At 39.7% G+C, this 17,775-nt stretch overlaps 1 protein-coding gene across 1 annotated transcript in view; it reads left to right on the top strand.

Moving 5' to 3' along the window:
- LOC136863432 (pikachurin) overlaps positions 1–17,775 on the top strand; it is a 1,329,416-nt gene that overhangs the window by 1,298,451 nt on the left and 13,190 nt on the right. The window contains exon 10 of the mRNA XM_068225939.1: positions 554–784. Within this exon, the coding sequence (XP_068082040.1) occupies positions 554–784 (231 nt within the window). The remainder of the gene's footprint in view (positions 1–553; positions 785–17,775) is intronic.

Genomic DNA, 17,775 nt, shown 5'->3' with positions numbered 1-17,775 from the left:
CTTTAACGCATTCCTTTCTACAAGTCATGCAAACAATATGATCCAGCATTTCTTTCTTTCCCTTCCAAAGTTATTTGTTTCGCTGTTGCTGGAGTCTGACTAGTCTTCTAGTGATAACAGAAGCACTTAACACTGTCAGAAATATTACATCGAAATAAATCAATTAATATAAGTAGAAAGTATCTGCCGCCTTGAATACATCTATGGAAATGTATGTTCTGCTGTTGAAGACGGTCTTGTTTGGAACCAAATCAAATTAATCTTGTTCAGATATTTCTTAATTGCCACATGTTAAACCAATATCACCCGTCTTTTCTCTTTCCTCTCCTTTTCCCTGACTTCGTCTCCTAACAATTTCGTATTCTAAATATTATATTTTCTCTTCTTTCGTCTCATCATATTGTCTTTTAACGCTATGTTTCCTCTTGGTTTTCAACAGCAAATCCCTTTGATTTTACCTCTAAGTTACTCTCAGTTTGTATGGAAGGAAGAGCTATAATTTTAAGGCCACTGAATTATAACGTTATTTATGTGAGTCTGTTCTATGTCGTAGAATTATAAGCTATAAGATCAACATCAACATGCGATTCCGAACAAGTTCTTCGGAGGGTCTTCTTCTGTGGAGTGGACAACGTGACATGGCATCTGGGGGTGATTTCTTGGCTCTCGGAATTACAGATGGCTACCTGCACTTCAGATTTAACTTGGGAAGTGGAGAAGTAACCATTGTGTACAATATTACCAGGGTTGACGACGGACTCTGGCACAGAGTGAAAGCAATCAGGTACGTATGTAATTAATGATTATAACCCCACGACGTAATTTGTTTTAAATACTGTACATGTATGCAGGTTTATCACTTACAATTTATTTCAGAGAAATGACATCCTTCCGCAGTAAGTCATGCCTAACATATTTAGAAACATGATTGGCCACTTTCTGTAATCCCACGTTGATAATAGAAAGTATCGCACGTGTTATTTCGACCTTCAGTTATTCTGTAGCAGGAGGATTATTTCGATAAACTTTGCCCTTTAGATCTGCCGAAGATGGCAGTGATCAACAAAAAATTGTATTTCGGTGGATATCATGGTATCCAACACGCGTTCTAAGACAACTGAGACATATGGATTAAATACGTAAACCATTTGTCTCTACCACCCACCGTTCTTGAGATATACGACATCAACCATTTCCATATGTTCAACATAGTATCAAGGAAAAACTCACAGACAGAAGTTTTACAAGAGCACTGATTAAGTGCGCCCAGTATCCAGTATTCAGGAGATAGTGGGTTCGAACCACACTGTCGGCAGCCCTGAAGATGGTTTTCCGTGGTTTGCCATTTTCACACCAGGTAAATGCTGGGGCTGTACGTTAATTAAGGCCACGGCCGCTTCCTTCCCACTCCTAGCCCTTTCCTGTCTCATCGTCGCCATAAAATCTATCTGTATCGGTGCGACGTAAAGCAAATAGAAAAAAAAAGAGAACACTGATTGTTACATGGAGTAGTAATGAACATGGCTTTAGCTAAGATTAGTGCAAATGCTCCTCAGGCACATATTGGATTTGTTTGTTACAGAGCCGCCCGCACATGTAGCAAAACAGATCTGGTGAATTTATGCAACTTCTGAACCCCATAATGTCCACTGTCACTGACAATAAAAACGAATCAAATGAAACTATGCGGATTTGCATGAAAAATAACGAAAAACAATGAAAATAATACTCGATCAACGTTGTTCCATGAAAAATAAAACTTTGTCAAAATCAAAATCTGGCGTGTGCAAAACGGTTTTCAGAGTTGAAATAAGCATGAGAAACTGCACTAGAAACAGTGAACATCATGTGAGATGTCTACCTCTTGTAAACCAGTGTAATACGCCTAATCACAGTAAGTTAGCTCGGCTTATCTAAACCTGTTCTAATTATCCGGTCGGGTCATCAAACACTGGACGTAAAGTGTCTCATAGAGTGGCCTGGGCTGTGGCACCGTCCTGCTGGAAATATCCATAATCTTTCCCTTCATGTGTCAGTTCATTAGAAAATGGACTCAAAATTGTTCTCACATACTTACCTGAATTCACGCGGTCATCGAAGAATATAGGCCCAAATTATCCGCCGCGCGCTTATGGGATGCCATCGCACTTCCTGTACAAAGTACGAATTCTCAGTTCCCCGCAATCGCACATTTTTAGAATATAAATGTCCAGAAAGTTGGAACCACGCCTTGTCAGACATAAACATTAGCTATGGTTGCAAATTTCCATTGAAAGGACTTTCTCGAAACCACTTACGGCAAAATCCGTGTGGTAAAGTTCCAGCACAAACCTTATTTTATAAGGTCGAAATTTCAGCAGTCTGATCGCTTTGTGACTCATTGTTTCCTGTGTCAGACGATAAAGTAATCGTTTGTGACTTGCTTCTAACCGCACCCTAATTTCCGCTTCCTCTGTACATCACAAAATGAACCTGTTGTACGCCGCGTTTTCATCGACTTCAAAATGAAAGACTTTGTAGGAATGCCCGAGTAAGGATATTTACGAGCAAATCTCCGGACGCATCTTTTATACTTATATTTTGTTTACGTAACATTCCACCAAATAAATTCCCTGTTCAACCAAATAGTTCATTTTCCAATCGATTACACAAACAACAGTCGCACACACGTTTCGGTACAATTCACGGAATAAAATAACTGCTGGGATGTTTTGTCACCTGGGTTCCCACGCTGCAGCTGAGAGAGCCGGACGTTGGTCAGCAGCAGAATGATACGATGTTTCCTCGTAAAATTAGGGCACTGTAATTTTGCGTGTGATAGACAGGCTGATTTTCGTAACGCCAGTTTCCCATATGTGAAAAAGTGCGGAGTGAGTCGTTGTATCGTCAAGACATGCATTTTGAAAAGCTTTGAGCATACAGACTATCTCTTTCGAGCAGCCTTAAAGTATCTGCTGCGTTTGTAGTTCGGCGTCGTTCAATATTATGAATCGCTTTATGTTGAAGGGAACTTCGGACAATTTCTAATTGTACAGGATAAGGAAAAAACTGTCTAGGTAATGGAAAATGGTTCTAGGGCATTTCGTACCACGGATATTTCGTACCGCTTAACTGGCTGATTACCTGCGAAATGTCGGCTAATGACCTTAAAGTATTTAGGAGAGGACATTCCGTACCACTTGAAAGAGTGGGAACCATTGCGAAGTAAAAGCGATATCCTAATGACTGTATTCATTTGTATATACATTATCCACTACTGGAGTAGAAGCCTCCGCACTGTGTGACCAATACTGATGATAATCTTCCGTCGGGTGCAACTGACCTGATTGGCACACGTGTTAATTCATTAAAAGTAGGAAAGGTTATAATATGAAGATAAGGTTAGAATTCTAGAGGTCCGATTGGGGCAAATATCATTTATAGGACGAGGAGTAAGGGACTGGAATAAATTATCAAGGGAAATATTCGATACATTTTCAAGTTGATTGAAAATATTGAAGTAAACAATGATAAATGAATGTAAATATGAGGTGCGCAATTGATAGGGACTCCGCCACTTGGGCGACCGCCCTAAATGCAGATCATAGATGACTGAATAGTAATATGGAAATGAAGTACAATATCAGTGCAAGAATCACTGAAACACAGAAAGCAATTCCAATCACAGCAGTTCAGTGTCATTAAATAATACTAAAGCAACACTAATATTGTGCACATCCGCGTAGATACCTCCAATTAGTATCAGACTAATACTTCATAAGCATGGCACAGCCTTGGTGTGAACTGCTGAGGTCTCCTTTCAACACTAAACGGTGGCCCTAACTGTCATCTGTAGTATCGCATCAAAACCGAACATTTCGTAAAAACTGCAGAAGTCCCCTTTCAACATCAAGCGGTTCATATGTTTCCCTATGTTATATAATATTCTTATTTCAAAACGTCCACATTAGAACTATACATGTATGGAGAGGAACATTCTTCACTACTTCTCAAAATAATCATCATGAACCCTGAAGTTGTGCTCCAACGCTGCACCAACCTATCGAAACCCTGAGCGAAACATTCCATTAAGACCACCTACCTAATAGCCGGTATGTCCACGTTTGGCACGGAAAACAGCGGCGACGAATTTTGGCATGGAAGCAATGAGGTCTTAGTAGGTCGCTGGAGGGAGTTGGCACCACATCTGCGTACAAAATTCATCTAATTCCCGTAAATTCGTGACATTCAGTCACATCCCAGGTGTGTTCGATCGGCTTAAGATCTGGCGATGTGGAGGGCCAGAACATCAATTGCAACTCGCCACTGTGTTCCTCGAACCACTCCATCACACTCCTGGCCTTGTGACACGGCGCGTTATTTTGTTGAAAAATGCCACTGCCGTTGGGAAACATGGTCGTTATGAAGGGGTTTACGTAGTCTCCAACCATTGTGCGATACTTCTCGGCCGTCATGGTGCCTTGCACGAGCTCCACTGGACCCATGGATGCCCACGTGAATGTTCCCAAGAGCATAATTGAGCCGCCGCAAGCTTGTCTCCGTCCCGCAGTGCAGATGTCAACTAGCTGTTCCCCTGGAACACGACGGATTCGCAAACTCCCATCGGCATGATGAAGAAGGTATCGAGATTCATCAGACCATGCAACGCTCTGCCACTGCGCCATCGTCCAGTGACGATGCCCACATGTCCATTGCAGTCGTAGTAGACGATGTCGTGGTGTCAACATTGGCACATGCATGGGTCGTCGGATGCGGAGGTTCATCGTTAGGAGTGTTCGGTTCACTGCGTGTTCAGCCTCACTTGTACTCTGTCCAGCATTAAAGTCTGATGTTAGTTCCACCACAGTTCACCGCCTGTCCTGTTTTACCAGTCTGCCCAGCCTACGACGTCCGACATCTGTATTGAGAGGTGGCCGCCCAACTCCTCGACGTTTGGACGTGGTTTCACCTTGGTTTCGCCACTTGTTGAAGACACTCACCACAGCACTTCTCGAACACCCGGCAAATCGTGTAGTTTACGAAATGCTCGTGCCGAGCCTCTGGGCCATCACAATCTGCTCTCTGTCAAACTCAGATAGATCGCGCGCTTTCCCCATTCTACACACGGACAGCACGCTCGCTGATACTACATGCACCGTGCGTGCGTCTGACTAGCAGTCATTCCAAGTCAGGTGACACTGCTCTCGCTTGGACGGGTTCATGTCGATAGTAGGTAGATGGTCATAACGTTCTGGCTGATCACTGTATGTCTCAATTAATACTACGGCCATATTTTATACAAAAGTTCTTAGGTTAAAGCAAAAATATACATTATAATTAAAATTTACATTATAATTAAAATTTACATATTTATAAAATATAATTTTCAGGGATTTTTTGCAAAAATCGAAGGGATTAATATGTTATGCAATCTAATACCTAATTGAAGTTAAATGAGGGGTTTCGCGATGATTTTAAAGGAAAACGTCCGATGGCACACTAGACAGTAAAAATTAATACCTACGCGGATATACAAAATAACATCCGCACGTCCTTCATCGCACCCGCATTGGGTATGGTTATTCGCATCCACAAATGGTTATCCGCGAATATTATAAATATTTACCTACGGTATATTACACCCAAGATATTGGAACGGATAGATCTGTTAACATAATGCAGTAGGCCTGACACCTGGCACCACAACCCCTACAATCACAGGTTTATGAGAAATTTTCTCTTGCGACATCTACCGACCTATTGATCTTTGTTCCTTTCTTCCACTAATTGCGGGCAGAAGCCAGTTAGGCTTAGGTCAGATTTACGGCTGTATGATCTCAAGGCTCTGTATATCACCATTCTCCAATACCAATGTCAAGGGTCGCCTAACTACAAGCGAAAGTAAGAGTATACCTGAGTGAAAATCGATAAACATAATTATTTAGAAATTATCAACAAAATTACGCGCACTGGCATACAGTTTGTATCCGCCAAGACACTAACTTCGCGGATATCCGCATCCGTGCAGGGCTCTAGCTATAGCTCATTCCACGTTAAGAAAACAGTATTGCTCTTTTGGACCTACAAGGAGTGAACACACCCCCTCTGACACATCCATAATTCCTCGTGATTAAGGGATATTATACTGTACTTTGTAATGTGTTATGAAAGACAGATAAGAAGGATGAGGCATTTTTGCCCGTGAGTTATTAAAGAAAAACAGCTCGATTTTGATCTGGGTGATTTCCGACAAAAGAGTAGCGTTATAAAAATGTTGCAATGTTTGGACTGGGAAGACTTGGGAGAAAGGAGACGAGCTGCTCGACCATGTGGTATGTTCCTAGCTGTCAGTGGAGAAATGGCGTGGTATCACAATATGAAGATAAAGTTGAAATTCAAGGGGACAAATTGGGGCAAATATTCGTTTATAGGAAGGAGAGTTAGGCATTGGAATAACTTACCAAGGGAGATATTCAATACATTTCCAATCTCTTTGAAATCATTTAAGAAAAGGCTAGGAAAACAACAGATAGGTAATCTGCCACCTGTGCGACTGCCCTAAATGGTGATCAGTAGTGATTGATTGATTGATTGATTGATTGATTGATTGATTGATTGATTGATTGATTGATTGATTGATTGATTGATTGATTGATTGATTGATTGATTGATTGATTGATTGATTGATTGATTGATTGATTGATTGATTGATTGATTGATTGATTGATTGATTGATTGATTGATTGATTGATTGATTGATTGATTGATTGATTGATTGATTGATTGATTGATTGATTGATTGATTGATTGATTGATTGATTGATTGATTGATTGATTGATTGATTGATTGATTGAAATAACTACATAACCTTTTCTGTTCCGTAAATATATTCGTAGGGAGAAAGCACAATGGCAGGAACAGCTCATTTTCCTTCTTCTGTGTTGCTCTGGTACAAGCATCGTGTAGTCCCTCACTCTGTGAACCGCCGCCAAGTCATTTCTGTGGCGAAGTCATCTAAAGTATTTATTTGTAGCGTGTGTGTTTTTAGACTTTAAATCAGTGCGTTCTTGTCTTGTACTGAGTAAGAGTTGGTTGTATAGTATTATAGTATGGTATACTATTGCATAGTATTTGTGTGTGTTCTAATATTGTCGTACTGTACAGAAGTTGTTGCTGAAGATTTTGGTGTTGTGGTGTGCAGCGATACGTCTTGGCATGACATGCCATGTGTTTTATGTATGCTTGGTTTTGTTACTTAGTTGTTCTTCTTTAAGCGCATTTTAATTTTACCACTTTTTTCACGACCGCATTTAACTTTTACTATTTTTTTTCTGAGCGATACCACAGCACAGTAGTACCCCGTTTTGTCTGGGGAAATTTATTAAATGCAATAAGTAAATGCATCCCTCAACCCTCGAGCCCATAAAAAATTTATTTTTCTATTTTCTCCCCCAATTTTCCTTACACTTCAATGCTGAATTTTTTTTATTTGCCGTAGTTTACCTCTGATTCTGTACAAACCAAAAATAGTCCCTGTAAACGCCCCGTCCCCTTTAGTTTGTAAACATAATTTGCAGCTTAGTTTCTTCTGCTCTTTATCTTGAACTTAAATACTGAACTTCACACATCTATGTGCCGCCGTTTACCCGTGATGATGTTGAGCAGAGCCGTTCGATTTGGCAACCCTGCTGTCATAAGAGCAATACTGTTTTCTTAACATGGAATGAACTATAGCCGGTATTATTTATTACTATAGAGTTGGGGAAGTTATGCGTGTGCGCGAGAGAAAGAATGAGAGCGTGGCACATGAACTAGCCGGCTACCCCGCCACTACCTGCTTCCCGCCGCTCACTCCTGTCTATGCGGTACTTAAACGATCAAATATTTACTCCCCAAAACATGTGTAAAATAGGAGATTGGGCATCTAATTTTGATATGGCCTAATAAAGCAGTCCTATTGAAGTATTTGTAACAAATCTCGATCATATCGGGTATTTACAGATGGAAGGTGTCCTTGTCAGTTACTACTAGTGTAACTGTTCGCTCTCCTGAGCTTCACACTTGAGTAGACGAAAGTTAATAGCTGGGGGCACACGAATATAAATATAAACTATATGTGGCTTGCCCGCAAATTGCCACGCAAGTAGAATCAATTGTCACTCCATGGTTTCCCATGTCTCTATGCACTGTTTGGGCGCCAGCGTTACAGTTTTAAACAAAAATGTACAGCAAAATTTATATTTAATAGCATAGAGACTTATACTTAAATCACAGGGGTAGGATTTTAAATAAATAACCATTAAATATCGCTTTGAGAAAGAAAATTAACGCAATATCTGGTCAAATGGATTTATTAAACAAAAAAATTATATGAGTCGGAAAAGTACCTTGTAGCTTGGAGGGAATTAAAAATTTAACGTTACTATAATTTACTGTTGCTTGCATTGTCTAATTGTGGCTCACCAACTGTAGCTTCCGTCGAGGTCATCTGTATTCCGTGGTTACTCGTTCCACTTTTCTCGTTGCAGACTGGCTCCATGGACATCCTTCCTTCCTTCTGCGATATGGTTTGGGCTATCTGGACTAGCACTTCAGAATTGCCTAGTCTTTAAATTAGACATTGGCCCTATGCTTGTGAAAATTGATCACCGTTGATCGTAGGAGGAGAAAATTCAGATTTGTGAATTTTTCCATGTTATCAGAAATCTCAATCCAACTTAGCTATTCTATGATACAATACAGACTTGTACCAAGTATCGTGGACTTGAACTAACGTAGTTCTTCGTCCAGAATAATTATAGAATATATCACAAGCCGTATGCTTGTTTCGTCTCACACTGATCCGACAACATCACAGCAGCTACGTACTGTGTCTTGAAGCGACAACTCATTATCTCAAAAATAAATTGTAGTTGCCTCGAAGCGATCACTCACTGTTCCAAGAAAATAAAGTAGATGTGATTTGAGGATTGCTCCGCGCCAGATAATATACACGAGCTCTCCCCACTCTTGGTAACAGCTCCATACCAAATCTCTATACAACGAAGCATCTGATTCGTAGATCTCATATCATGTCTTCCCTCTCTTCGTTCTTCACCCGTAACAAGTAGGCGTGTCGATGAAGTCTCTTAGCTTGGGCTAGCCTCGCGCGCGGGTCGCTGTATAATACATTGCTTATGAGTTGAAACCCGTGAGTCATTACAACTTCCCAAGCGTCAAGAATAACTTTTCCGTGTACACTATATGAGATGAAATGACACAAACTCTGCCTCAACATATTGAGCATATTTACAGTACATAATGAATTCTTATAATTTAAAAAATAAATGATGTTCTAATGTATACAATATGATTCCAAAAGCCTTATTTACAATTGATTGAAGTTAAATTAATATGTCTTTATGAATAATTGCCGATGGCGGATAATCTTGATATCGAGTGATATCACGTAATTGGACTGTACAATAAATTAGTATGGCTGGAGAAGCCTGGATGGTTACATACGCCCTCCTCTTATTTACAAATATAACATATATGAAAATAATACACTACACCAATACGGTTGACACAAACATCATTGCCTCTTATAAACACGTAATAGAAACATATATACTCAAATCTTGTATCTCACTGTAGAGTGTCTGTTCCAATGATACCATATAACACTTGTAATATTTCGTGCCGATTTTCTTCAGAAAGTTTGTCAGCAAAACTCATAATATTTACAACATAACAACAGGTAAATAACACTATTTTTGCACTTCACCGCCAAAGTTTTCTGCAGTTCCAGGTTGTTATAATTATGTACACCACACACACGTTATCACACGTGGCTTACCTCTCTTAGATTGCAGCAAGCAATTTCTTGTATTCATTGCAAAAAATATATACTTAGAAAATTATTGCGTTAATTTCCTTCTGCAGGTACAATATATAATTCCCAAGTTATTCATGGCTTCTACAATAGCGTCAGGTCTAGGTTCACAGCATATACATGAATTCACGTTTTCTAACTGAAGTACATTTAGTATTACCAAAACAACACCTGGGAGACATTAAGGTTAATTCTCAGAAATATATCGTCTCAGAGAGCGAATATTATAAGTGCCCAACATGACATGATCACCATCTTTCAATCTGTATGCACAAGGACCAACCCGACAATGAATCTTGAATGGACCCTGATACAACAAAAAGAATTTCTTTGTCACCTTCCCTTCACTGGACGAGAGCATGGGAACACGTAACAGGACAGAATCTCCTGCCTGAAATTCGTCTAACACCTGACGTTTCTGCTGTTTGCTACGCTTTTCAGCCGCTTTAATCAAATTCTCTCTCGCAAATCTGACATATATCTTAGTGTCCCGCTGATGTTCCTGTGTAATACCTAGTGCTTTTGTTAGCTCATTCCTTGGATTGGTGTCAAAATGAACCTCTAATGGAGTGAATTTCGTACTTTCATGCTGTACCATATCAATCCATTTCTCAATCAACGCTAAAGAACCTACCCACGCAGTGTGCTTGTCATGAACTAAAGATCTAAACATCCTACCTAATTCCTTCATCGTGCGTTCACACATATTCCCTTGTGGGTTCCTAATTGAGGAAAAAACATGTGTGATACTTAACTCAGTCATCACAGCCTTCCACTTCTTCGAGGTAAATTAAGATCCGCGATCAGATAATACCCTCCTAGGCGTACCTAATTCTTGAACATACTTGTCACGAATAATCTTACTACAAATAAGACCTGTCGCTATGCAACGATCGTCACCACAATTCTTCGTTAAAAATTGATCAACCATCCTGTAAGTGTGCCTACCTTTCTTCACACTTTTCCTGATCTCCGTTTACAAGTTCACTTATCAAATCTTTATACTCACTATCCTGAGAACTTTCAAAACGCATCTTCTTGAATCTATTCAAAGCTTCCTTATTGCCTTTATGAAGACATGCACATATTCAAATGCCTTCTTGAGTTTTAATAACACTGCCTTCATTGGATAGCAAACCGACTAACACATTGTTCTTGCCTTTAATGTGTACCACCTTAAAATCATACCCTGTATAACTAAAATCCATCTACTGACCCTGTTAGGTGACAATTTGCAAGTAAAAATTAAAGATAGCGCATGATAGTCGGTCCAGATCTCAAATTTCGTACCCAGCACGTAACACCTAAATTTACTTAGAGAATATCATCATCGCTAAGAACTCTAATTCAGTTATCGTATAGCGTTTCTCAGCTGCACTTAGCCCTTTCGAAGCTAACGAAACAATCCCTAGGTTATTCTCATCATCCTCCTGACATAGAACTCCGGCAATACTACAGTGTGATGCATCAATCATCATAACATACTTCCTATCACCTCTAGGATATTTCAGAATCACAGCCTTCCTAAAACCATCTTTCAGGTCTTCAAATGTCCTCTCATGGTATTCTGCCCACTTCCACTTATTGCCAGCTTTCAGCAAATCTCTAAACGGTTCTAATAAGTAGGAAAAGCTTACTACAAATCTTCCAAAAAGTTACATACTCCAATGTATGATCTCAATTCTTTTATATTCCTGGGCCTTTTTGCATCCAATATTTTCTCTATTCTCGTGCTTTCTGGAGTCACAACTACTGCAAACACACGGTGTCCTAAAAAGATGACTTCGGGCTTACAAAATATGCATTTCTCCAGTTTAAGGGTGAAACCTACCTGTTCTAACTTGGTAAATACCCTGTCGAGATGTTCTAAATGCTCTTCAAGACTGCTAGACGAAATGACTAAATCATCAATATAAATAGTGGAATAGTGGTCAGCTTCGTTCCCCAGAGCAATATTCAAAGCACGAATTAAAGCAGAACTAGTACGAGTACCATATGGGACACGATAGAACTGATACAGATTACTCTTGTGCCTGAAAGCTGTTATAGGTCTATCCTCCTCCCTTAACGGAATCTGCCAAAAACTAGTACGTAAATCTACGACAGGAAACCAAACTTTCCCTTGAAAATCCTGTATCAGCTCCTCTACAGTTAACTATTTTAATTGATCTGCCGCAATACGTCTATTCATCTCCCTCGCATCAATACATAAACGGACAGAACCGTCGCTCTTAGGAACGATCAATGAAGGATTGACACACTGACTACACGAAACTCCAATAATACCATCCGCTAACATGGCTACTATTTGATTTTCTACTGCTTTAGCATATTTATGTGGTATCGGATATCTCGGTCCAGCGAATATACTTTGATCCAGCACTGAAAATGAGTGTTCATACACATTTGTTTTGCCAGGTTTCGATTAAAATACCTCCTTGTGTTTTCTCAACGCATACAACAATTGGTCCCTCTGACCTTCTTCCAAATTGCTACAATCTACCGCTTCTCTCAAAGCATCATCTTGATTCTCCTCTAACCACACTTCGCATAACTTAAAATTTGCTCTTTCTTCTTCATATTTTGAAACCTCATTGACACACCACATGTTACAAACCTCGACTTTCGTCTGAACTTCAGCATCCCACCTGACTTTAACATCCTCATTATCCCATCTTAAATATACCATCGCCTCATTGTAATCTAACCGAGCTGAGTATAAACTTAGCCAGTCAGATCCCAAGACAATATCAAATATAAGTTTCGGTACAACAAGACATATCTGAATTTTCGACTTCCCGTTAATACAAATAGGTATGGCAACTTGTATACATATTTGCGTGGATCGTTTACCTACAGCAGTGACGATATATGTGGATTTCACAGGCATTTCTTCAATCTCAATATTCTCCTTTTTCTGTCCTCATACCACTTCGAACTTACACATGACCTTTGACAGCCTGAATCTAATAAAGCCTGATAACGCGCCCTCCATACTTCGATCGTAACAACGGGGTTATCACTTTTACTAGCACTTCTGACTTGATCCACTTCCACCTCCCGTAATAACTCATCTCTGACATCGAGATCATAATTCATGTGCGTCATTACACAATTTCTCGCAGCATGTACTGAAGACTGATAACCTGATCTCTCATTACCGTATACTCTAAGGTTAAATTACTCCGTCTCCTTGTATCCTGATTTCAGCTTGTACCTTCCTCAACACTACGTTCCCTCTGAACATTCCTATCTTGATGGTGTGGCTGATTACCTATATTTTGTTGTCTCGGTTTAAATTGACCATGGTGATTGTGTTCTTGTCTTCTGGGTGGTGTTTGATGGTTTGTGTACTCTCGTGTACTATTACTATTTCCTAACGCATCAAAACTTGCTAGCAATCTTTCCATTCCTTGAATAGACTCTATCTGTTGCATACAGCTAGCTTCGCGGATTTTGTTGGGAAAATGTCTGAGTAATAACTTTACAATATCTCTCTCCACTGAGTTCCCATCTACGTTTTTACAAATCATAACGTGGGCAAGAAAATATTCTGTCATAGAAACGCCTTCGTGTGGCCCAAATTTCCCAAAGACGATGCGTTCTCTTTCCCTACTTTGTACAGTATAACTTCACTCCAGAATTTCTCTGTGAAGTATTTCTGGAATTCCACTATACTGGTCATGCTGCTCCTATACACCGCAAACCATGATTTTGTTTCCCCAATAAAAGTATTGCCAATTATTGCTAATGCTTCTTCCCATTCAATGACTCCTTCTTCTATTCGTCTTTCAAACCGTTTCTTCACAGTGTTTAAAAAATCTAAAGGGTCTGTCTGCCTCCCATTGAATTTTGGTAGTTCAGTTCCATATATGAAATTTGTACCATAGCACTGACTTCCTATATTACCTAGCTTTGCTCTGATTTCTTTACGTATTTGTGCCTCCGGCATATCAATACGTTCATTTATTATTTTCACTTTAGTTTCTACGTCACTCGAAATGTGTTCCTGTCTTTCCTTGGTGACTTTAATTTCAATCGCATTTTCCTCCGTTTTCCTAAACATTTCATTACACATTTTCGCATTACACTCTACATTAACGCACAGATCATCGTGTTGTTGTTGTATTTGTTCTCTAACATTACTAACTTCTCCTACTTGTTCTTAAATTTTACGATTAATTCCTGTGATCTGCTGGTCTACTTCACCCCTAACTTTACAATCTTCTTTTTCTACCAATTCGATAACTTCGCTTTTATGCTTAGTTAACTTTCTTTCTACCTCTTTCTCATGTTGGCAACGTTTCATCTCCTGCTCACCTAACTGTTTATCAAAACGTTTCTGCTGCTCTAGTGCTTCATCTAATCTACGATTTAAAGCATCCATCATAGTATTAACGTCTTTGCTAATTTCCATTTTCGTCTGTTCTATCTCGTTTCTATTTTCTGTAATCCCTGTCTGCGTTTTCTCCACTTCCTTCCTAATTTCATTTATCCCTCTCGTTTCCTTCCTAGTTTCATCTATCCCTTTCGTTTGCTCTAATGTCCATTGCATCATCACAAACAGTTGTTGAACATTCATTTCATTATTCGTATTACCTTCTTTCTTGCCATCCATCCTAGCTACATCAGATTCTGTGCTATTTTCCATGCTCCCACCACTCTTCACCGTTTTATCTATTCCAATGCTCTCATCTACAACATCCCTAGAATTCAGCGCCTCGCCTCCCTTTACTAAGTTTCCACTACGTAATTTCATGTCCTTTTCACCTCGTACAGCCATGATTCCCCCAAAATCACGCATATAGGTTATATGGCCACTCACTTAACCCCAACAAACACAGACTCTAATTTTACTGTTTTCTCTTCATGAATACTTAATGGTTTTCGAGCTCCACGTTGGTGCGAAAAATGTTACTGTTCGCTCTCCTAAGCTTCACACTTGAGTAGACGAAAGTTAATAGCTGGGAACACATGAATATAAATATAAACTATATGTGGCTTGCCCGCAAATTGCCACGCAATTAGAATCAATTATCACTCCATGGTTTCCCATTTCTCTACGTACCGTTTGGGCGCCAGCTTTACAGTTTTCAACAAAACTATACAGCAAAATTTATATTTAGTAGCATAGAGACTTATACTTGAATCACAGGGGTAGGATTTAAAATAATTAACCATTAAATATCGCTTTGAGAAAGAAATTTAACGCAATATCTGGTCAAATGAATTTATTAAACAAAAAATGAGATGAGTCGGAAAAGTACCTTGTAGCTTGGAGGGAATTAAAAAATTTAACGTTACTGTAATTTACTGTTGCTTGCATTGTCTAATTATGGCTTCCGTTGAGGTCATCTGTATTCCGCGGTTACTCGTTCCACTTTTCTCGTTGCAGACTGGCTCCATGGACATCCATCCTTCCTTCTGCGATATGGTTTGGCCTATCTGGACTAATACTCCCTAATTACCTAGTCTTTAAATTAGACATTGGCCCTATGCTTGTGAAAATTGGTCACCGTTGATCGTAGGAGGAGAAAATTCAGATTTGTGAATTTTTCCATGTTATCAGAAATCTCAATCCAACTTAGCTATTCTATGATACAATAAAGACTTGTACCAAGTACCGTGGACTTGAACTAATGTAGTTCTTCGTCCAGAATAATTATAGAATATATCACATGCCGTATGCCTGTTTCGTCTCACACTGATCCGACAACATCACAGCAGCTTGAAGCGACAACTCTCTGTCTCAAAAATAAATTGTAGTTGTCTCGAAGCGACTACTCACTGTTCTAAAAAATAAAGTAGTTGTGATTTGAGGATTGCTCCGCGCCAGATAATATACACGAGCTCTCCCCACTCTTGGTAACAGCTCCATACCAAATCTCTATACAACGAAGCATCTGATTTGTAGATCTCATATCATATCTCCCCTCTCTTCATTCTTCACCCGTAACAAGTAGGCGTGTCGATGATGTAGTCTCTTAGCTTGGGCTAGCCTCGCGCATGGGTCGCTGTATAATACATTGCTTATGAGTTAAAACCCGTGAGTCATTACAACTTCCCAAGCGTCAAGAATAACTTTTCCGTGTACACTGTATGAGGTGAAATGACACGAACTCTGTCTCAACGTATTGACCATATTTACAGTACGTAATGAATTCCTATCTTATAATTTAACTAATAAATGATGTTCTAATATATACAATATGATTCCAAAAGCCTTATTTACAATTGATTGAAGTTAAATTAATATGTCTTTATGAATAATTGCCGATGGCGGATAATCTTGATATCGAGTGATATCACGTAATAGGACTGTGTAGCAATAAATTAGTATGACTGGAGAAGCCTGGACGGTTACACTAGTGAAGGGACGCATATCAAAACAGATTTAATTTTTTATCAGTTTTGTTATGCCTAATATCTCGTACTATTCAGTGCACTTCATAATGGCGAGGAAACAAAATAGGAAACAAAATAAGTTATTTTGTGTATACAGACCCCATATGCTAAGTAAAAACGTTTTATTATATTCATTTCATTAGGTTACGCATAGGAAATATAATTAATTATTTGATACGTGATAAGCCAACGGCCGTAGCCGTGTTGAAAAACGGGATCCCGTGAGATCTCCGAAGTTACGCAACATTGGGCGTGGCCAGGAGTTGGATGGGTTGCCACGCGCTGTTAGTGGGGGTAAGGGAATGGAGGAGCGGAAAGGAACTGGCCACCCTACCGCACGTAAACTCCGACTCAGGAATACCTCTGCGGAGGTTCGGACCTGCCTTCGGGCAGAATAACCCTTACCTTACCTATACGTGATAACCTAATATCGGTACTTCTTTGACTACTACTTGTACTCAGAAATATTGCAGGCCAACATAAAAGCTTGTTTAGGAATACAACATAAACTATGTATGCAAACGATCTGTACGAATGTTTAGAGCAATAATTATAGTTTCGTGTAGCTATATCTAGCCGAGTGCAGCCCTTGTAAGGCAGACCCTCCGATGAGGGTGGACGGCTTCTGCCATCTGTAGGGACCTGCGTGTTATTGTGGTGGAGGATGGTGTAATGTGTGGTGTGTTAGTTGCAGGACAGCACAAACACCAAGCCTTCGGGACATTGAAATTTATCAATGAAGGTTAAAATCCCTGACCCGGCCGGAAATCCAACCCGCGACCATGTGAATCGAAGGCCAGTACGCTGACCATTGAGCCAACGATTCGGACATGAATGTTTTGAGTAAACATAACATACTGAGCTCGGTACACTGCTGTGGCTTTGCTTGCGTCTTGACTCCGCGTATCGCCATCTGGCCTTTACAACACAAACTATTAGAAGTCGGCTCTTTTCGCGCTCATGCCGTCACGTCGAGGAGCGGGGCTCTCTCGTTGCCCACCTATGAGGTAGAGCAGTGGTATTCGAACTTTTTGGTCGACATACCCCCAAAATCCAATTTATTGTTTTACCTTCGTACCCCTGAAGTACGAGTATATTGCGATTATACCAGAAACAACAAATGATTATTGCTAGATAACAAATAACATTAACTGTAATCATCATCATCATCATCATCTTCCGCAGCTTATCCCGCTTGCTCAGGGTTCCTGTTTGCACTGAAGCATCAATCAACCAATCACTACTGATCTGCATTTAGGGCAGTCGTCCAGGTGGCAGATTCCATATCTGTTGTTTTCCTAACCTTTTCTTAAATTATCGCAAAGAAATTGGAAAATTATTGAACATTTCCCTTGGTAAGTTATTCCAATCCCTAACTCCCCTTCCTATAAACGAATATTTGCCCTAATTTGTCCTCTTGAATTCCAACTTTATCTTCATATTGTGATCTTTCCTACTTTTAAAGACACCACTCAAATTTATTCGTCTACCGATGTCCTCCCACACCATCTCTCTA

Source organism: Anabrus simplex, chromosome 2 (assembly GCF_040414725.1).
Source record: "Anabrus simplex isolate iqAnaSimp1 chromosome 2, ASM4041472v1, whole genome shotgun sequence".
Taxonomy (NCBI): domain Eukaryota; kingdom Metazoa; phylum Arthropoda; class Insecta; order Orthoptera; family Tettigoniidae; genus Anabrus; species Anabrus simplex.
Note: the sequence above shows the minus strand (reverse complement) of the source record. Positions and strands in the feature narration are given on the sequence as shown.